This window comes from Caenorhabditis briggsae (genome assembly GCF_000004555.2).
Source record: "Caenorhabditis briggsae complete genome, chrIII, whole genome shotgun sequence".
NCBI lineage: Eukaryota > Metazoa > Nematoda > Chromadorea > Rhabditida > Rhabditidae > Caenorhabditis > Caenorhabditis briggsae.
The window spans coordinates 6060237-6081746 of record NC_013490.2 but is presented as its reverse complement, the minus strand read 5'-3'; the positions used below and the strand labels follow the sequence as shown (position 1 = coordinate 6081746).

At 39.3% G+C, this 21510-nt stretch overlaps 6 protein-coding genes across 6 annotated transcripts; 3 read left to right on the top strand and 3 right to left on the bottom strand.

The window, feature by feature from the left end:
• Positions 1-8604, bottom strand: Cbr-faah-6 (the record flags this gene model as incomplete). Its single annotated transcript, XM_002641342.1, has 15 exons — positions 1-69; positions 3865-3924; positions 4919-5025; positions 5071-5229; positions 5275-5332; positions 5390-5629; positions 5686-5812; positions 5857-6103; positions 6148-6385; positions 6434-6535; positions 6581-6679; positions 6912-7024; positions 7087-7285; positions 8256-8286; positions 8330-8604. Coding segments are annotated over 15 exons (2124 nt in total), but the record flags the coding sequence as incomplete, so codon positions are not given.
• Positions 8605-11247: 2643 nt separating this feature from the next.
• Positions 11248-12209, bottom strand: CBG13244 (the record flags this gene model as incomplete). The annotated part of the gene is made up of 4 exons (XM_045243853.1): positions 11248-11397; positions 11440-11772; positions 11821-12070; positions 12124-12209. The coding sequence occupies 4 exons, from the start codon at positions 12207-12209 to the stop codon at positions 11248-11250; spliced, it is 819 nt and encodes a 272-aa protein (XP_045095101.1).
• Positions 12210-13031: 822 nt separating this feature from the next.
• On the top strand, positions 13032-17178 carry Cbr-pqn-84 (the record flags this gene model as incomplete). Its single annotated transcript, XM_045243852.1, has 10 exons — positions 13032-13124; positions 13171-13271; positions 13314-13425; positions 13574-13644; positions 13694-13825; positions 14133-14734; positions 15410-15550; positions 15830-15861; positions 15910-16691; positions 16794-17178. The coding sequence occupies 10 exons, from the start codon at positions 13032-13034 to the stop codon at positions 17176-17178; spliced, it is 2451 nt and encodes an 816-aa protein (XP_045095100.1).
• A 251-nt stretch (positions 17179-17429) lies between these two features.
• CBG13241 lies at positions 17430-17995 on the top strand (the record flags this gene model as incomplete). The annotated part of the gene is made up of 2 exons (XM_002641338.1): positions 17430-17473; positions 17599-17995. 2 exons carry the CDS (start codon positions 17430-17432, stop codon positions 17993-17995), a joined length of 441 nt encoding a protein of 146 aa, XP_002641384.1.
• Positions 17996-18404: 409 nt separating this feature from the next.
• Cbr-col-95 lies at positions 18405-19373 on the top strand (the record flags this gene model as incomplete). Its single annotated transcript, XM_002641337.1, has 2 exons — positions 18405-18485; positions 18531-19373. 2 exons carry the CDS (start codon positions 18405-18407, stop codon positions 19371-19373), a joined length of 924 nt encoding a protein of 307 aa, XP_002641383.1.
• Positions 19374-19849: 476 nt separating this feature from the next.
• Positions 19850-20767, bottom strand: Cbr-col-96 (the record flags this gene model as incomplete). Its single annotated transcript, XM_002641336.1, has 2 exons — positions 19850-20638; positions 20687-20767. 2 exons carry the CDS (start codon positions 20765-20767, stop codon positions 19850-19852), a joined length of 870 nt encoding a protein of 289 aa, XP_002641382.1.
• Positions 20768-21510: the final 743 nt, after the last annotated feature.

The following is a 21510-nucleotide window of genomic DNA, read 5'->3' as shown; positions in this document are numbered from 1 at the left end:
TTAATAATGATGGGAATTAAGAATCAGGGAGGCTCTTAGTGCCGAGACTTCTGATTTTCCAGCTCCTTCCTACAAAAGTCGGCTTTTGGAGAATATGATGAGACTGTATGAAATACTATTTTCTATGTTTTTTTTCTCTTTTCGCCGTTCCTTCTTTCTCTCTTTTTCCGTCGAGAGCACACAGACAGACAGTGTGCCTGTGTAAATGTCGGTTTGTGTCTCCAATTTTGGGCAAACAGACTGAACGTTTGGGTTGGAAGACGGAGGAGGGAATTTAAGGGGAAAAACGAACTGTTCGGAAGTGTTTCATGGTATTTCGGCTTATTCTAGAAAGGAGAGAGAGAGACGCAGAGTTTAAAAAAGAGGAAGAATGGAGAGCACATGGAATCGGATAGAATTTCAACTCTTCGATTTCAAAATATTAAATTGGATTTCAATATTAAGTCTTATAGAATTCCACCTGTTTTCTTTTCAGATTTTCAGATCAAAAAAAAAACTAAATTTTCAACATTTTTGGTTCGAAAAAATAGTAAAACTGAGCAAGAAGAGATGCTCGAAAAGTCGGCTCAAAAGAGAATGGAACAAAAAAGTTGAGAATGAGAATCTCCAACATTCAAATGATGTCCTTTCTCTTCTTTTTTTGTTCTTCTTCCTACTTCTTCTTCTTTTTTCTTCTTTCTTATAGTTGTGACATGGCAGATGACACATTGAATAGAGCAAAAAAGAGAAAAAGAGAGTGACAAACACACTCTCTCACTCCCGTGTCCATGGGATAGGAGCAATGGGACAAGGGAGCAGGAAAAGAGCACCAGGAGAGGGGGGCGAAGGTGGTTTCTATTGATAGAGACGAGATTGAAAAGTCCGAAAATCACATAGTTTGACAGAAAGAGGAAAGAAGATAAAAGAAGGTTAGGAGAAGAAATAATTATGAGATTGAGTTGCCAGGGGAAATGGACACGTTATACCAAAAGATCATTAGAGAGTGTGAGCCCCCGATTGGGTGCTGGCTTTTTGGGTAAACAGAAATTGGTGGTCTCATATGGGATATGTTGAAAAGCAAGTCTAGTATAGAAGGTTTCTACAGGATGTCCCATTTCATAAAAACTGAATTCCAGCTTCTTTAAGCTAATTATAACTACAGTATTCCCTCTGATAGAAGCTCATCTGAACTATCAACTTTGAGTTCAGTTATCACGATTACTGTGAAAGATATCAAAGATTTCTGAACTGATTTCTGAAGGAGGCATTATGATAAATAATTTATCGTTTGACAAATTTTTGATATCGCTCACAGGAGTCGAGATAATTGAGCTCAAAATTGACAGGGTTTCTATTAGAGAAAATACGGTAGCTACTTTGGTCAAGTCGGCGATAAGGTTTCAAACTACCCAATTGTTTAAAACTGGGACTTCTCTACCCAGTTCGAACGATCAGAAATGATACAACTTGTATTTCGACAGTCGTTTTTTTGTTCCATTTTTCAGATACTGTTTGACCTAGTTTCTCCGTCTCTCATTCCGACATACTCTCTCATCCTGTTCCTTCCCGATCCATTGGGCGCCCGCGGTTTGCCCGAAACCCAAACTCAAACAAACTGATCAAAGTCTTTCAGTGTCCCAAAGAAACATTCATAGAGCACCCAGATGGAAGAATGGGGGCACAGAAAAAATGAAGAAAGGAGCGACCCTCTCGGGAGGCGGGCCGCGACACAAATTGGGGGCCGAGAAACATGCCTACATAGAAAAACGCGTGAGAATAAAGGAGCCCCCGATGCAGAAGGCCGTCGTCTCGGAGCGGTGAAAGATTCAAGAAAATAAGGAGGAAGAGGGTGTCAATCAAAGCTCTCGTCATCCGAAAATAGGAAAAATGTTGATAGGCATATGCGGGAAGAGGTAGAGGAAACAATGGCAGAAGTCTTAGGTCCAAGAAAAATAGTTTCAGACTTCACTCATTGCTGTGAGTCAATTTCGTCCACTTTGAAATCAAATTAGAAAAATTTGTCCAAAAAATAGAAGACACAAAAAAGGGATGATGCGACCTGAAACCAGTTACCGTAAAACGACGGGTTCACGGAAAATGGGTTCAACTTCCATAACGGAGATAGTACTAGGATCGGAGAGACGCAGAGAATCATCACGAGGTCATTTTCATTTCAAGAGTGGTCGTAGTTGTAGTGAAAAAAGCAAACTGAAACAAATTGGTCAAAAAATATAGAAGGAAACGGCTGGAGGAGAAAAAAAGGAAGAGAACATTAGATTTTGTCGTCTCGGGTAGAATTGCACGGACAGAAGGGGCAGCCAATTCAATTTCAGTTAAAGGGACAGATGGAAAAAAGATCAAACATTGAAACAATCTGATGCCAACTCTGGAGTGAAAAATACGTCATTTTTAAATGAGAACTAAAAAGAAAGTGAGTGGAGACTCGAAATTGAACAAAATCGGTTAATGTTTATCGAATCAACACAGTGATTCATACTTCTAGAGACATGGAAAATTGTAAGACCCACACTTACTTAGATACATGTGATCTTTAAAAAGGTTTATTGTTTTCCTATTATTCTTGTACAATAAAATCGGAGCTATGGACGAGAAACGGCAGTAGCCGTGGCCGAAGGTCCTACAACTACAGTAACCTTTAAACATTTTTCTCGGTTTTCTCTGCGTTTTTTCGATTTTTCTGATATTTTTTCACAAACATATCGGAAAATTTAAACTTTTGCCGAAAAACTAGACCGAAAGCACACGAAAATCGAGATAATCCGGAAAATATAAAAATTTGTAGGCTACGGTAATTCTCGTTGTGGGATCTTCGGGCACGGCCACCGGCGTTTGTCTTCCACAGCTCTGATTTTTTGGGCCAGAGAAGTAGCAAGAACACAAAAGTGTGTACTTTTGATTTTTCTTTCTGCTTTTTTTTTTGAATCAAGCAAGAATGTTGGTTCGCACCAGTTTTATGGTTATTACCGCAAAACCTGTAATATAGCGCCAAGGCGTTCTATTTTTCGGAGGGGTGTTTTTGGATGATGCGAGGTGACAAAAATTAGTTTTTTACTCGATTAACAGCGTACTGAAATGAAAAAAATGGTGCGAAATTATTAGACTCCGCTGCTGCTTTGTTAATCAAACATTAAAACTTTGTTTTGCTACCTCCAATCACCTCAACAGGGTGGCGTTGTATTAGAGGGGGTCTGCTAATACAGGTGGCGTTTTATTACAGTTTTTACGGTATTAAGCAAAATTGTAGATTTTTGATAGCATTTGAAAAAAATCTTTTTGAAAAATTGATCTCAAAAAATTTGAAAAACAAAAACTTCTTTTGAAAAAATCAAAAATGTTATAAAAACTATGTATAATACTATTATTATTTTCTAGTTTCAGAAAAAGAACACATCCGAAGTTTTAAACTAAATGGAAACGATAGAAAAAAGGCGTTTCGTAAACATCCGTTTTTGTCTTTTTGTTAGTTTTTAGTCTGTTTTTTAGAAAGCTAAAATAGTAAAAAAGAGATATTTTGAAATTCTCGAAAAATTACAAATTTGTAGAAAGAGGAGCAAAAAGAACGGGTCAAGAATATCAATGAAGAAGTCGAGGTTTTTCTCCATCGAGGGGAATGTTCCTTTTCAGAATATTTTGAAAATCTGATTAAGATGAAAAAAGCACTAGATTAAATTTTCAGAGCATTAATTACTTGGAAATTTAGAAAATATACAACGGAAAACAACAATTTAGAAAAACAAATTATTGTTTTTAAGATTTGAATAATGAATTTTCATTCAGAGCACAACGATCAGGAGCCAGAACATGTTTTTACAGAGCTATTAAGCTTTTTAAAAGTTTTTTTCAATGAAAGATCAATCGACTTACATTAACTTGTGCTGATCCGTTACCCTTCGTCGACATTTTTACTCGTGTTGTGAAAAAGGCCTGAAATTGAACTGTTTGAAAGAAATAGGTTCTGTGCTGGAAGAAAGACGAAGAAAGTTGTGGAGGGAAAAATGAAAGCCGAAAAAACTGCATGGAGAGATATAAAAATGTGGGAATCTTTGGGGAGGGAGAATCAGACGAAAATCGATACTTCTTCTGCTGATTTGTTGTTGTTGTTTTTTTTAATTTGCAAGTTTTCAGGACTTATTAAACTTTTAAATCAATTTCTTGAATATTAAAAAACAAAGAAAGCAAAAAAGATGGTTTGCAATTGGTTAGAATAGAAAAATTGGTAAAATCCTGATTAATTTTTTTGTTATTTTTTGATCACCTATTTAAAAAGTGTGTGAATTGGGAGTGTCTGACGTCACGTGAAATATTAGAGTGAAATGGAATCAGATGTTTACCGAAAGGCGAGAGAGCGTACAAAACAAGGAAACGCAGACAACAGTTCATCAAAGCGTTGGCGTCTGGAAGTACGCAGTGTGTCGTAAAATTAGGTGTATTCACAGTCTGAAAAGGATTTTTCAGATTTTTTCTCTCATCGAAAAATCATTTTAAAAGCATGAAAAAATCATGAAAGAAGCATAATATTAAAGCAGATAATAAATTTTTACCCAAAATTTTGAGTTTTGCACTGAAAAGTTCATGAAAATTGGCAAAATTCTGTCTTTTGTTCAGATTCAAGCCTGAAACTCCTTGCCAGAAAAAAGCGTTTTAGCGTTTTTTTTTCCAGAATCGATTATTCTGAAAAAATGGCAGTTAAAAAACCTTCATGTTTTCTAGATCATCATCTGAAAATTGAGTAAAAATCCAAAATTTGGTTTTTAAATATATTAATCATGAGATATGAAGAAGTTCAATATAACATCGGTTGAATCAGGTAGTTTCACAGAACAAAAAAAATTTTATCACACAGATTCCTGATTTACAGTAGTAATGAGTTTTTCGGCTTGCTCATTTTTCCATGAAATTTTTCGACTAGTCTCATCACTTCTAGCACTGTTTCCTCTTCATTCGGAAGTCCCACAACTTGCACGGCATTGGGCATTGCTTCCGAGTTCGCGCAAGCATCTCTTTGTTTTCGTAGAAGGTAGTCATCTGAATAAATATAACTATGAACATCTTTCAATATCTTCATTTAACTGATTGGGAATATTTTCTCATCATTCAAGTTCGCCACGTCATCTGCTGTTACATGTCCGGCAGGAACGATTCCAGCAGGAAAATCAAGAAGGTTGTAGAGACCAGTGGATAGGACACAGTTGGCCAATTCCGGAGGATATTGATGAGGGGTCGCTGGAGCTGAAAACAAAAGAGAATAGATTGAAATAATAATTTAAGGCTTACTGCAAAACGATGGGCAAATGAGTGCATCAATTTCAAGAGTTTTCCAATATTCGATAAACTGCAAAATATAAACATTGAAATTCATTTTATTTTCAGAAATTGAGCTCAATCCAACCTTCAACCGATAAGTGTCGGTATCCTCTTGAGTTTTCCTTAACTCTGCGAGATTTCCATTTCGAGCTCTCGCTATTATAGCAGCTCTTTTTGAAAACAAAGAAATTATTGGAGTAAATAATAATCGGATTATGGCCCAGTCATTCAATTTGAGAAGTCTACTGAAGCTCGCCATATACGGATCATTCGGCTCATTTTTGTAGAGATCTAGTATAAACTTTCCGTCGTCTGGAAGAACATTCTGGAAAGGAATATTTTTGTTTTGAAAGTCCAAACTTAAAAAAAAAATTAAATAACTTTGAACAGCAAAGCCGCTACATAGTTTGGTTGAAATTTGGGGTCAATATCTTCCATTCGGAATCTAACAGCTTCGTGTCCTTCCTTTTCTAGACTCTCAATAGTTTCGAGGACAGCACGACGGTTTCTGAATTCATCAGTCTATTTTTTAAATCGAACAACTTTACTAACGATGGAACAGGTGCGTTGAATCCGTCGTCATCGTACCATCCGATTCGGTACTTTTCTTTTTTATTAGAATCCATATGGAGCGGGGCTGGAGAAGACATGGGCTCTAGGTTTCGGTATTCTGGAGATCCAATTATAAGTTCCATAAGAAATACTTGTTCCTTGACGCATTTTGTATAGAACCCATAGCTTAGACCAAGACGACCTCGTCCTGGAAGACCACCATAGTTGTATGACACGTGGAAACGACCTGAATCATTCTGATTAAAAACAATTACGTAGCAATAGGATTACTCTGTGTGGGTTTCAAAGTAACCAATCCACAAAACGCCGCTGGAATTCTCAAACTTCCTCCTAGATCGGATCCAGTCCCAAATGGAGATCCACCATCTGCCACTAGAGCAGCTTCACCTCCAGAAGATCCTCCAGGAGTACAATCCAAAGCCCATGGGTTTAAAGTGGTGCCATACAAAGGGTTCGAGCTTATATAGGAGATGAATCCTTGAGGGACATTAGTCAGAACAAATGGGATCTTAAACGAAATCTATTGTAGCAGAGTTTGAACCTTATGAAAACATACTCCTCCCAAATTCCTCAAATGTGCCACAAACGGGCAATCGATTTCCTTTTTAGCTTCAGTGAGCTTCTTCAGAAATCCAATCGTTGTGTGATATCCCTTCATCTGAATATTCAGGGTTTTTCTAGATCAAAAGTTTCAAAAGCTCACATCAAAATTACACTTGACACTGAAGGGAACTCCATAAAGAGGTGGTTTCTCCTCGGAATCATACCACAGCTTATCATGTTTTTCAGCAGTTTCGAATGCCTGAAAAAACGGTTATAACTTGTAATAGAAGGGTCCTCAACATTGAGCCATTTTATCTCGGTTCCTGTGAAAGATATCAAAATTTTGTCAACTGACAAAAGATTTCTGATATTATGGAGAACAATTAGTTGACAACTTTTATCTTTCACAGGAACCGAGAAAAATTGGCTCAAAATCGTTATAGTCCTTTTTTTACAGGTTTCACAGTCATTTTAAAAAACTAATCTGATACCTCTTTGATAACTTCAGTGACACAATTCAGTCGTGTTTGACTATCCAGCATTTTCTGGGTGTATGCACATAATACAGTATACGCATTCAAATCGTTTTTTGATTGAAGACGATCTGGAATTCAATGGGTTCAGTTTCGGGGTTACTATAGGACTAGGAGTCCTGGACTACCGTACCTATCAAACCCAGCAAATCCAAATCTACAATACTTCTAAAGAACATTTCCAACTCTTTCTCTGTTTTCCATTTTCCTCCGACAATTCTTTTATCATTCAACAGGAATTCAGGAGCAGATAAACATCGAAACATTTTAAAACCTTCTTTTCTTTGCTTGTTGAATTCTGACTGATTTTCAAGCATTTCTCGGGTTGGGTGCTACAAAAAATCAATTTTAAGATACCGTAAAATCTTTAATAGAAGGGCAGCACTAGCTTTTAACTTTGTGTCAATTCATCTCGGTTCCTGTGAAAGACATTAAAAGGTTGTCACAAGTTGTTTATCATAACATCACAAACATTTTATCAGTTGACACATTTTCGATCTCTCTTTTAGAAACCAAGATAAATGAGAGCATACTTGACAGTACAGGGACCCTTCTATTACAGGTTTCATGGTACGAGACATTGTAGTAATAACTTACATTTCCCATGGTTTGATTTTTTACTTATCTGCAGTCAAAAAAAAATTAAAAAGCTTTTGATGTCGAAGATTTCTGAGAGAAGGAGAGTATTAGAAAGTGAAAGAAATGGTGTAAGGCTATAATTCGAAGTGACAGAAAACAAGAAGATATCAACAAATTCCGCACGATCAATGAACATTCTTTACAATACTTTTAGAATGAATAGAAACTACCGTATCCCCAAATTGAAAAAAGAACACAAATGGAGAAAAAAAAAGTGGTTCTTCAAAACTCATGCTCCTTTAAGATCCTTCTACACCTCTTTCTCTCAATTAGGAATCTTTTTATCGCAACTTTTTTCTAATCATCTCAGAATCTGCATGCCGTGTGTATGAATGTCTGCGTCTCTTGAGATATTCAATATTTCTTATTTTGTGATTTGTTCAAGAAGAATGTCTTATTGTCTGCGTCTGAAAAAACATTTGTGTCTCTTCTTTTGTGATTTCAACCATGTCTTGTTAAAATGCAATCTTTTCAGATGACGTAATAGATATTGGCTCAGGCAGTGTAAGATGAACATTTGGAATGGGCTCTTCAGTAATATTTCATTGAATTTGAGGTAGATAATTGAAATGTACACTGAATGAAGAAGAAATTATTCGCAAGTTTGAAATGAGCATCCGGGTTCATTCTTCTTCTGTGAGACAGTCATTGTTTGGTATTCACTTTTTTTTTTACAAAACGAAACACGGACCATCTAAAAATGAAAAAAGTTGAGAAAAATTTTTTACACAATTTACTCTTTATTACCTTTCCCAGAAGTAGCATTAGGAGCGGCCTTCTTTCCAGGGGCTTTTTTGGCTGGTTTGGTTACTTTTGTTGGTGTTCGATTTACTCCACTATTATCATTCGTAGTGTTGGCCATTTTTTTCAATTGCTGCTCCCGTTCTTTTGAATTATCCGCATGTTGAGCATCTTCTTTTTCCTTTTCCTTAGCGGAACGCTTATTCCAGAAGAAGTAGCCACCAACAGAAGTACCAATTAAGATGAGGAGTGCAAACAAACAACCCGCGATTCTGAAATAAGAAGTTACACAATAACATCCCATAGAACTTCTACTGTTTTCTCTTACTCTACTCATAATGATTAAACTTGGAAAAAATCAGAGTTATTTTTCGAAGACAATACCCAATCCGCAATATCTAGCAAACGGGCCGTCGCCGGCGCGGAAACTCGCGTGGCGACTGTTCTTTATTTAGCAGGTGCCGCCCCGGCGTTCGCCCGTTATCCACCAGTCGCGCCTGGCCTGTGACATTCCTTCAACGCTTCGAAACTTAAATACGTGAGGAAGGAAAATGAGATTAAAATCCACGTCATTTTTGGAAACTTTTGACCCAATTTTCTCGAAAACTACCGCGACAAAGCACTTTTTGAAAACAGATTTGGAATCAAGAAAATGTCAGCTTTCTGATGATAAAGGTCACGGCCCGTATCGCCACACCCGAGTTGGGTCCTTCCCTTGTGAGCTATTCACTATTTATTTATTTTTTTTGAAAATCACGGTATTTCAAACCAATGGGTCGAAAATCGCGCCCCAGCGAACGTGAAAAATCACTGCGCAACGTGTCCAATTTTCTCTGGCTGAAGATCAAACTTTTAAATGTTGGGCGAAAAAATCGCGAGTTGCAATGCGTTGATTAAAAATATTTAGGTCAAATCCACGTCAACTTTTAAATTATTAAATTTCGCCTGGCCTAAAAGTTATCTGGGACGCGATTTTTGACCCGTTGGTTTGAAATACCGTGAAAATTCTTCAAATAAAAAAAAAGAATGTCTGATTTTCTGCGACTGAAAAAATTATTCCTCTTTTTTGTGATTTCAACCATGTCTTGGTTTAAGAAAATCTAGTGTTTAGATTATCTAAATTGGCTCAGCCAGTTTAGAATGAACATTTATAATGTGTCTTATTTTATTAAAGTCGCGATAGGCAATTAAATTATTAAAATAAATAAACAAGAATTTATTAACGAGTTTTGAAAAAGTTTCCTTTCGAGTTTACTCTTCTTCACCTTCTGTGAGATCGTCATCGTCTCCATCTTCGAGTCCATCAAGAGATTGGAATCTTCTGAAAGTCAGCATTCCTTCTGATGTCAAACACGATTGAACTGCCTTATTCTGAAGAACATATTTGCTGGTTACTAGTAAAAAAGGAAAAAAAAAACAACTTACATTTTCACTGTTGTTACATGCTCCAAAGATGGTTAGAAGCTGTTGTTTATGGAAGAATTCGAATCCATGTTTCACAACCTGAAACTTAATCTCATTAAGTACACTTTAATATTGTGTTTGATCCATTCAATATAAAATGGTTTTTCCTGCAACTTCCACGTTTTCGGTTATTATGTCAGTTCAAAAATAAGATTAATGAAAGAAAAACTGTGACGGATGGTTCCCATTTTATTCAAATTTTCAAATTCCCACTTTTTCCCATTTTTCGAATTCGTCGAATAAAAAAATCCTAAGTTCTTCTAATTTACAAAAATCCTTTTTTTTTGTCTAATTTCTGATTTCTCTTCGAACTTTTCAAAGTTTCCATTTTTAGAATTTTCGGAAAATTTTTTCGTTTGAATTTCCAAAATCAAAACTTTTTCAAATGTTCGAAAACTTCTATTTTTAGATTTTCCCCAATTTTCAAGAAAATCCCTGATTTTCTTCTAACTTCCAAACGTCTCATTTTTGTCAATTTACAAAAATCATACTTTTTTTCAAATTTTCAAAAACCTCCAATTTTGTTCAAAAATCTCATTTTTTATAGTTTTTTAAAATTCCCCCTTTTTGGATTTTCACAAAATCTTTTTTATTTCAAAACTTCTAAAATAAATCCTTTTTCGAAATTTCAAGTTTCCAATTCAAGTTTCAATTTCAAGTTTGACTGAATCGTACTTTTTGTTGATATACCGAATTGTCATCACCAGTTGGCAAATCTGATGCGTGCAGAAAAGCCATGTCATCTAGGTCATGAGGCAAGATTATTTCACGTCGATTTAAGCGAAATTTTTTTGAATTTTTACTTGATGCATCCTCAATAAAATGTGTTGTATATTAATATTTTCCGCTTTCATTTTTCAAATCTTATCATATTTATCCCCTCATAAGGGGACCCCTTTAATTTTTTTTGTTCAGGAATTCGAAATAAAAATTACTATTATGAGCTAAATGGGTCACAAGACAATCATCAATTTTTTAGGCTTTGAAAGGATACCAGACATTAAAAAAAAGTTTCCTAGATGTTTTGCCTAGATAACTCCCATATGGAGTTGAACTCGTGAGGGACAGATCAGGTACAACGCCGCTACCGGCTCAGCTACGCGGGCGCGAAGCCGGCGACAGACTGATGGCCTGAATAAGGTCGTCGCGATTTCGTTCCCCAAACTGTCCATCAACTTTTTTTTCTGGCTCACCTCCTTCAAAGGGAAAAATTAAAAAAAAAAGTTCGACAAGTTATTCTTTTAATGTCCCCTCACCTTTCAAAAGGAATTTTGTTTTTTATTCTGCTGAAATTCGTTACTCGGGGAATCTAGTAAACATTTATCTAATAAGAGCTGGCTTTCTCGGTTTAATGTAGAACATTAGACGAAAAACCTGATGTACGAAAATTAACAAAAATTTTTATTCATAAAATGTTCTCCCAAATAAAAAAATTTATGTGTTCTCGTTCCTATGACATATTCAAATTCGCAAGCTCGTTTTCCAGTGTCTCATCGAAATCGCTGGAATCGGTCGAATCAAATTCTTGCCCTTCTTCTTTTTTGACTTCATCTGGTACTTGATTCGACATTATCAACATATTGGCGTCATTCATTTTGGCCTGAAAAAAAAACCTTTTTGTCTGTAGCGATACACTGACTACCTGATGGGAAGTATTCACTTCTTCCGTTTCTTCTTCCAGATTTTCATTCGCACTGCTAGCTTCAGAAGTCTCCAACGATGATTTCTTCTCTTTGGACGTCTTCTTCACTCCTGCTTTCCAGTTTGGATCTAACGGCAATCCTGTCATCCAATCATTCATTTCCAATGCATCTGACCAATATCTCGGGGCTCCATGATATCGAATAATAAACGTTTTGTAGGCGTATGGGCCAACGAAGTAGTCGAGGAAACTCGCTGGATTGAACGATTGTGTGTACTTTGTGACATCGATTTTCAAATGATGAGATCGAATCTCATGAGGAGCACGAGACACCTCAAGAATTATGTGAAGAATATCTTTAAAATCTTTATTAGAACTCACTTTCAACAAGAAAACCTCTTTTGGTTTCAAATGAAATGCATTTCTATTCACCGAAAACAGTTTTGAATTTGTTGCTCTAACACGACAGACCACATCAAAAGAAGACAAATTCACAACATCATGCTGAAATTTCTCTGTTTTTTTCAATTTCAGATCATGTTCTTCTTGTTCTACCTCCCAAAATCCACGCCTGGTGAGTGTGATTTCCACGTCGTTCGGCTCTACATCAATTTTAATGAGATTGGTCTCTCTGGAATAGAAAACTCATAGTCAGTATACATGACTCAGATGAATCTAGCTTACTCTGAAGTTTTCTTGTATTCCACTTCAACTTCCTCATCGAAACGCTTCCATTCTTTTTGAAGACGTCGACGATTCAGGATGTCCATGTTTTGATACAAAAATAAATAAAATTTCGATTTTCACGTCTTTGCTTTTGGAACTGGTGAAAAAACTTCTACTAGACAATTCTTCTAGGTGCATGTTCCACTTTTTATCACACACAAATCTGAGCGATTTCATCGTTGGGTGGAATATTTTCCCTACAGTAATCCTTTTCATTTTCGAATATTTTTCAACCTACAGTAACCCTTTTTCACTTTCAATTTTTCAACTACAGTAACCCTTTTCATTTTGGAAACTTTTTCCACCTACAGTAACCCTTTTCATTTTTGAATATTTTTCAACCTACAGTGATCCTTTTCATTTTCGAATAGTTTTGAAACTACAGTAATCCATTTCACTTTCGAGTAGTTTTCAACCGACAGTAACCTTTTTCATTTTCAAATGTTTTTTCAACTACATTAACCCTTTTCATTTCGGAACATTTTTCCACCTACAGTAATCCTTTTCAGAATTAAGCGAATTCCCAAGCGAATATTCTCATTATCATCTACTAAAAGGGAATTCCCGAATTTTTTCAACCTTTTCCGATTTTTCGAAGAATTTGGAGTTACATTTGTCACCAAAGTTTTCAGAGTTCGTTCAATTTCTGTAGTTTGAACCCTTATAATAACCACATAGGAGGAAACTTCTGAACATTTGAAACATCTTCAAAATCTAAAGTTTTGTATGCAACCACCATATTTTATCGCTTTTCCGGTCATAACTCTCTTTAAGGTAACAAAAAATAGTTCGATGAAAACCCGAAACGATATAAAACTCTGTTCGATTCTTCGCCCCCTTTCTGTGTGCAACCATTTCCTTTTAAAATGTTGCTTCTCCTTCTTTTTACTTCAATTCTAGCACGGATACCTGCCACTTCAGCAAGACAGGATATGTCATGGTTGAACTGCAACACATTGGTACTATAACTCTTTGGCTGAAACTCTAAAACAATAAATTTTTCAGAAGGGAGAAAACCTTCACTTTAAAATGATTCGATTCTCAAGGCCGATGGAAATCGGAGACAAAATTACAGTAACCGGAAAAGTCAACCATAATGCAAATATGTAAGTGCAACCCACAGAAGCAACATTTCCTATCTTCCCCAGGTCTTATGTCCACTTGTACCGTGGATTTGACAGTGTTTATGAAAGAAGTCCAGTTTCGATTCATGTGAGAGTTCAGTACAGAAGAAACTCGATCATCTATAATAGTTGGAATGTGAGTATACAGGCGCCTTAAGGCTTCCATGCGGGCGGGAAGTTTAGCCGGCCGACCGACCGCAGCTCGGTCGGCAGTCACCGATTTTTAACCGTCCAAAATTGAAGCCTTACAGTAGTCACTTCAAAGATTTATTGAACAATTTCAGGGAAGATGGGGACCAGAGGAATTTGGAACGCAACCATATATGTCTGACAATCCATACACAATTTCCATTTTGTATGAGATAATATTCAGATTTTGCATTTTGAATTTCCTTTTTTTTCAGGAGAACCCTAGATTCTTACAAAGTTTTTATGGGGGGAATTGAGATCAAAAACTATAGGTATCGGAACCCTACTAATTGGGAAATTGGAAACTTGCTTGTTTATGGAGACTGGTCGCTTAATGCTATTACGATGTGAGTGAAACTATTCAGGTTACTGTAGCCTGAAGAACATGCTTTGGAAATGTTTTGGAATTTATTATTTCTTAGGTTTCAGTTTAGAATATTTGAATACTTCAGAACTCTTTCTCTTTCTTTTTTTGTTGCACATTTTAAGCTCCGTCCCTGTTTGTACACCATTAGCATGACAATGTTCGCGAGTAAAAATAAAAAGCCTAGTCTTCAGTAAACCCCGTTGTTGTTCACAAATTCATCTGCGCGATCTTTTTTGAATTGACAATAACCGCCCCTAAAAAACCTAGGTCATAAACCAAATTTGCAGGCACTGTGTAAACCCAGGAGTCCCAACCACACCAGATCCAAATGCCACGACAACGCCTGTCCCAACAACCACTCCAGTTCCAACAACAACTCCATCAACCACGAAGCCACCAATCGCAGAAGATCCAACTGGAAATCTTCAAGGAGATGATATAATTGTAACAAATCCAGGATCAAATAGTGGATCCAACTCAAATAGTTCCAACAATAACAACTCCAATTCTGGAAGCTCCAGTAATGGAAACAGTAATTCTGGAAATAATGGGAATGGATCTGGTTCGAACAGTAATACTGGAAAAGGGAATAATGGAAATGGAAATTCCGGGACTGGAAATGGTGGAGGGAACAATGGAAACGGAAACAACGGAAATGGCAATAATGGTAGTGGGAATGGCAGCGGAAATGGTAACAATGGTAACGGAAACGGTAACAATGTTAACAATGGTAATGGAAATAGTAACAACGGCCACAACAACGGAAATGGTTTCAATGGCCAATATCCTCCCTATCCACCACCAAATGGCTACTATCCACCTGGATATCCATATCCTCCTGGCTACCATTATCCTTATCCACCACCAGGTGGTTTCTATTATCCTCCAGGTAAGCATACTGAAAAAGTTTAACCGTAAGACCTGTATTAGAAGGGCCTTTCAAAATGTGCTGTATGAAATTAAAAAGTTCCATACGTTTTCAGTGAAAAATATACACAACTTTTTTGTTCAAAGACCTTTTAGATAAAACTAAATAATAGATTTTCATGAATTTTTAGCAGAAATTCGCCGAATTTTTCGTTGAAAAAATTTAGTGGAAAATGCCGAAATATAGAAGGGAATCTCTAACTGAAGGGTCCCTGTAATAGAAGGGCCCTTTTAAATCAGGTTTTACGGTATATAGAACTCGTGTGCTAAGTATCGGGGCCCCTAGAATTCCGGAGAAAAAATTTCCTTGGAAAAGTGGGCGGAGTCAGGGGTCGAGCCAAAACTGCAATCACGGTTTTGCCGAAACCGTGCGCAACTTGCAGTTTTGGCTTCCCAGTGACTCCGCCCACTTTTCCTGAAATTTTTTCTCTGGAAATTTTGATTCTCGAAATTTGAGGAGCCTCAAAATATCAGAGATTACTGGTGGGGTGACGGTCCAGTAAATCTGCACTGGGCTAGAAACAAGTCGGTAGTTTTCCTGTTGATAAAGTTGACACCCGGACGTTTATCAATTTAAGTCACTGAAGACATGAATTATTATCTCCTCTGCCTCCCTTTTCAGAAAAATAAATTTTAGGAGGTGTTCCACAGAACGGAATGAATGGTCAGAATGGAAATGGACAACCCAATATCATTGTGATCAATTCTGATGGAAAGAAACGTGGAGGTGGAAATGGAAGGCAATTTGATATTGATAATGACGATGGTGAAGATGATGGTTTGTTGTTTTTCAGGGAAAATACATTCTAATTAGATTTAATTTTCAGATGAATGCTGATCAAATTCGAATTCAAGGTCCACTCTTTTCTTGTTGTAAAAAATAAAGTTTTTCTTTTGGTTTCTCGTAGTTTAATTACGTTTTTCTGTGCCTTCTACCTACCGCAATTCTCCTCAAAACGGAAGAAAAAAGAGGAAGTAAAATACGGAAACTACTATCCTAGTACCGTTCTTTTTGATTTACACTATGAAGAAGGCATTGAATGACCTTCCTAGTTAGACTTCCTTATCTCTGTTGTTGCTGTGTTTTCGGTAGGAACATCCATAGATATCTAAAATTAAATCCTCTAAAATTTCCAGCTATGCATCACTCTGCCATTGGTCTACAACTACGTTCATGGAATCAAGACCCAAATCAACCATCAGATTTCGTTCTGCAAACATTCCGCTCGTGATATCTTCTCCGAGGTTAGCCACATTCGTTCCAATCCAAACAACGCCACTCTCCGCGAGAAGCGGCAAACTGGAGAATGCTCTGGATGTTGCCTTCCAGGAGCTGCTGGACCAGCTGGAACACCAGGAAAGCCAGGAAGACCAGGACGTCCAGGAGCTGCTGGACTTCCAGGAAACCCAGGAAGACCACCAGCACAGCCATGTGATCCAATCACTCCACCACCATGTCGTCCATGCCCACCTGGAGCACCAGGAGCTCCAGGATCTCCAGGACCACAAGGAGATGCCGGAGCTCCAGGACAACCAGGATATGGAGGTGGCGTTGGAGCACCGGGACCAGCTGGACCAAAGGGACCACGCGGACAGCCAGGAAACCCAGGACAAGCCGGAGCCCCAGGACGTCCAGGAGCTGATGCCCAATCTCAGAACACCCCAGGACAACCAGGACCAGCTGGACCACAAGGGCCACCAGGATCATCTGGAGCACCAGGACACCCAGGAGGACCAGGATTCCCAGGAGCTCCAGGACCAAAGGGGCCATCTGGAGCACCAGGACAGCCAGGATCCGACGGAAACCCAGGAGCTCCAGGACAACCAGGACAAGCCGGGGGAGCTGGAAACCGTGGAATCTGTCCAAAATACTGTGCTATCGACGGAGGAGTCTTCTTCGAAGATGGAACCAGAAGAAAGTAGATATACTTTTGATCGCAATAAAGAATTTCATTTTGCAATTTGATAAGAACACATGACAGTACTGAACAGAAACATGAAAGTAAATGTCGGTTTATAAGGTATTCAGTCTCTTCCGCTAAAGAGAGTTTGTCTGATGTCAGTGCCCCAGGAGCCCCAGGAAGACCAGGACAAGCTGGATTCCCAGGACAACCAGGAGCTGATGCTCAATCCGAATCTAGCCAAGGAGCTCCAGGACCAGCTGGACCCCAAGGACCTCCAGGACCATCGGGAGCACCAGGACATCCAGGAGGACCAGGATTCCCAGAAGCACCAGGACCAAAGGGACTATCTGGGGCCCCAGGACAGCCAGGAGCCAATGGAAACCCAGGAGCTCCAGGACAACCAGAACAATCTGGAGGATCCGGAGAACGTGGAATTTGTCCAAAGTATTGCGTCATTGATGGAGGAGCCTTCTTCGATGATGGAACCTTCCGCAAACGTTAAATTCCTTTTCTCTAATTATTTTTTTTAGATTCGAGGATTATTTCTCTCTGAATAAAGAACTGTTTCAACTCTCAACTTTATCAGTTCTCTATCTCTTCTTTTTAAAAGGGCGGTGGTCAAGAGGTGAGAAACAAGACAGATGTTTGATTGTGGAAATAGATCCAGCTGATAAATTGGTTTTCAAAACTGGTTTGGGGAGGATCAGACAAGGTGATTTTGGTATTTGAGTGCGAAGTTGGTTAGAGAAGGAAATGGTTCGAAAACATGAGATTTTGAAAGACAATGGAATCGAAAAGTGGATGACCTGGCGATTATGATAAGAAAAAAATGAAGACTCGTACAGTCCAATAGGGCCCAAAAGCTAGTGAATGACCAGAAACGGATGGTCGATATGATTAAAGCCTAAATCCTATGTTCCAGATGGACCTTCACTCCATCCCGACATGCCGTCCATGCCCAGCTGGAGCACCAAGAGATCACAAAGCCCCCAGGACCACAAGGAGATGCCGCAGCTCTAGGAGCACCAAGACCAGCTGGATCAAGAGCAGCCCCAGGAACTCCAGAAAGACCAGGAAAAGCTGTATTCCTAGGACAATCACGATCTGATTTTCAATCTGAATCTGGCCCAGGAGCTCCAGGACCTGCTGAACCACAAAGACCACCACAACCATACGGAGCACCAGGACATCCAGGAGCGAATGGAAACCCAGGAGCTCCAGGACAACCAGAGCAATCTGGAGGATCCGACTTCCGACTTCCGGGCTTAAAAATTTCAATTCCTGACATCTCTGGTTGGTATGAAGAACTTCTGATATAACCTTCATAAAACTGAAAATTTTCTATTCCCTAATTAGCAGTGAATTGTATCAAAACAATTTTCGCTCTCAATAATTCAAGGTTACCAATTCCTGCAAACCGTTCCATTACATCACCTTCAAAGGAATCATGTGTTTTTCGGTTTTCTGTCCTCGATTCTCTGTGTTGTGTCACCTCTATTAACATGAAACAATCAGAAAAAAGTTAAAAGAGAAAAAAGATAAGAAAAACAAGTTACTTCCTTCTACATTCAGTTCCTTGACAACGGTTAAACGATGAGAGAAACCGAGAAAAAGATGGATTGAGGTGAACTTTGAAACTTTGAGAAATGAAGAGAGAACATCAGAGAAGAGTATAAAAAGGTTGTCCCTGACGACGTTCAAATCATTCTTTCGTTTCGAAGAAACAAAATGGAAGATATCACTCGCAGAAACGTCTATCGATATGTGGCTTATGCAGCCGTCACTTTTTCAGTGGTAGCTGTGTTTTCGGTCTGTTTCTTTTAATTTTGAAAACTCTTCGTTTTTCAATTTCAGCTCTGCGTCACCATCCCAATGGTTTACAACTACGTCAACACCATCAAGACCCAGATTGATCATCAGATCTCATTCTGCAAACATTCCGCCCGTGATATCTACTCCGAAGTCAACCACATCCGTTCGAATCCAAAGAATAACAACACCCGTTCCGCCCGTCAAGCTGGATACGATTTCAACTCTGGAGCTGTTGACTCATTTGCATCTGCCCCCAGCAGTGGTGGATCCTGCTCTGGATGCTGCCTTCCAGGAGCCGCTGGACCAGCTGGAACCCCAGGAAAGCCAGGAAGACCAGGACGTCCAGGAGCCGCTGGACTCCCAGGAAACCCAGGAAGACCACCAGCACAGCCATGCAACCCAATCACTCCACCACCATGCCGTCCTTGCCCACAAGGACCACCAGGAGCACCAGGATCTCCAGGACCACAAGGAGATGCCGGAGCTCCAGGACAACCAGGATATGGAGGTGGCGTTGGAGCACCGGGACCAGCTGGACCAAAGGGACCACGCGGACAGCCAGGAAACCCAGGACAAGCCGGAGCCCCAGGACGTCCAGGAGCTGATGCCCAATCTCAGAACACCCCAGGACAACCAGGACCAGCTGGACCACAAGGGCCACCAGGACCATCTGGAGCACCAGGACACCCAGGAGGACCAGGATTCCCAGGAGCTCCAGGACCAAAGGGGCCATCTGGAGCACCAGGACAGCCAGGATCCGACGGAAACCCAGGAGCTCCAGGACAACCAGGACAAGCCGGGGGAGCTGGAAACCGTGGAATCTGTCCAAAATACTGTGCTATCGACGGAGGAGTCTTCTTCGAAGATGGAACCAGAAGAAAGTAGATATACTTTTGATCGCAATAAAGAATTTCATTTTGCAATTTGATAAAAACACATGACAGTACTGAACAGAAACATGAAAGTAAATGTCGGTTTATAAGGTATTCAGTCTCTTCCGCCAAAGAGAGTTTGTCAGAAATAAACGTTCACTGTGAATAAAGGCATCGTTTTTGAACGAAAATCTGTTAGACATCAATTTGTTAACCGAGAAGGAATAATATGCATAAATTTTAACTTTGACAGAAGTACTTTTTATTAATGAGGCATCATGGTTAGACTATGGAGGCTATCTTCGGCCTAGGTCGCGGCCCTCATGGCAGTAGCTGGAGTATCAAGCTCTCCCATGAGAACTTTTTAAATAGTTGATTTCGTGTATTTTCTGATCTTTTTTGGGATATAAACCAATCGAAATTTGAAGCTATTCTTTATTCAGAGAGAAAGAATCCTCGAATCTAAAAATATAATTAGAGAAAAAGAATTTAACGCCTGCGGAAGGCTCCATCATCGAAGAAGACTCCACCATCAATGGCGCAATAATTTGGACAAATTCCACGTTCGCCGGATCCTCCAGATTGTCCTGGTTGTCCTGGAGCTCCTGGGTTTCCATTAGCTCCTGGCTGTCCTGGGGCTCCAGATAGTCCCTTTGGTCCTGGTGCTCCTGGGAATCCTGATCCTCCTGGATGTCCTGGTGCTCCCGATGGTCCTGGAGGTCCTTGGGGTCCAGCTGGTCCTGGAGCTCCTTGGCTAGATTCGGATTGAGCATCAGCTCCTGGTTGTCCTGGGAATCCAGCTTGTCCTGGTCTTCCTGGGGCTCCTGGGGCTCCCTTTGGTCCAGCTGGTCCTGGTGCTCCAACTCCGCTTCCGAACCCTGGTGCTCCTGGAGCTCCGGCATCTCCTTGTGGTCCTGGGGCTCCTGGAGCTCCTGGTGCTCCAGGTGGGCATGGACGACATGGTGGTGGAGTGATTGGATCACATGGCTGTGCTGGTGGTCTTCCTGGGTTTCCTGGAAGTCCAGCAGTTCCTGGACGTCCTGGTCTTCCTGGCTTTCCTGGTGTTCCAGCTGGTCCAGCAGCTCCTGGAAGGCAACATCCAGAGCATTCTCCAGTTTGCCGCTTCTCGCGGAGAGTGGCGTTGTTTGGATTGGAACGAATGTGGCTAACCTCGGAGAAGATATCACGAGCGGAATGTTTGCAGAACGAAATCTGATGGTTGATTTGGGTCTTGATTCCATGAACGTAGTTGTAGACCAATGGCAGAGTGATGCATAGCTGGAAATTTTAGAGGATTTAATTTTAGATATCTATGGATGTTCCTACCGAAAACACAGCAACAACAGAGAAAGTGACAGCCGAGTAGGCGACAAAACGATAAGCGTTTCTTCTAGTAATATCGTCCATTACTATTTCGGAACCTTTTTGAGTAAAGGATGCCATTTCAGTCTCCAGAAGACCATTTTATACTGCATCTCAGAATGTTTACAACCAAAATGAGAAACGAGGAAAATGTGATTGAGTTCTGTCTTTTTCTCAACTGAAGGTCACATCTTCCCAGCATCCGCCTTTTTCTTGCCAAAACTTCTCATCGTAATTAATGTAGAACAGTTCGATTCAATTTCCTTCCTTATCGAAAAAGGACACGATTATAGTACGGGTGGTGGGAGACAAGATACTTCCTAGTTTGAACCATTTCCCATATCATCAGTTGTTTTCTTCCTCCTTCTCGTTTTCTCTGGGAATCATCATCTCAATCTTTTCAACAAAAAAGAGGTTTTTGTTATTAGAAGAAGAGGGCGGAAAAGTTCTTGAAGTGTAAACTTAAACCAAATTGGATTCTGTCCATTTTGAGAAAAAAACAGTCTTCTTGGTTTTTCGACGATACAGACTAGAAGAAAATTGAATTTTAGAAAAAAAAATCAAGTCCAAAGAAATCGGGTTACTGTAGATATTGGATCGAAAAACAACTCAAAATTTCGAGCTATTTCTCGGATTAAAAGAGAACAAGGACTTTCAGTCTGACTGAGCCTGTAATTTTGGAGAAACAAAAAAAAACAAAACATTCAACACAATTTTCGAAAATTTGGAATTCATCACAATAAATAAAAAACCGGTGTTCACATTTAAAAATCTCAAAATGGCTCAAA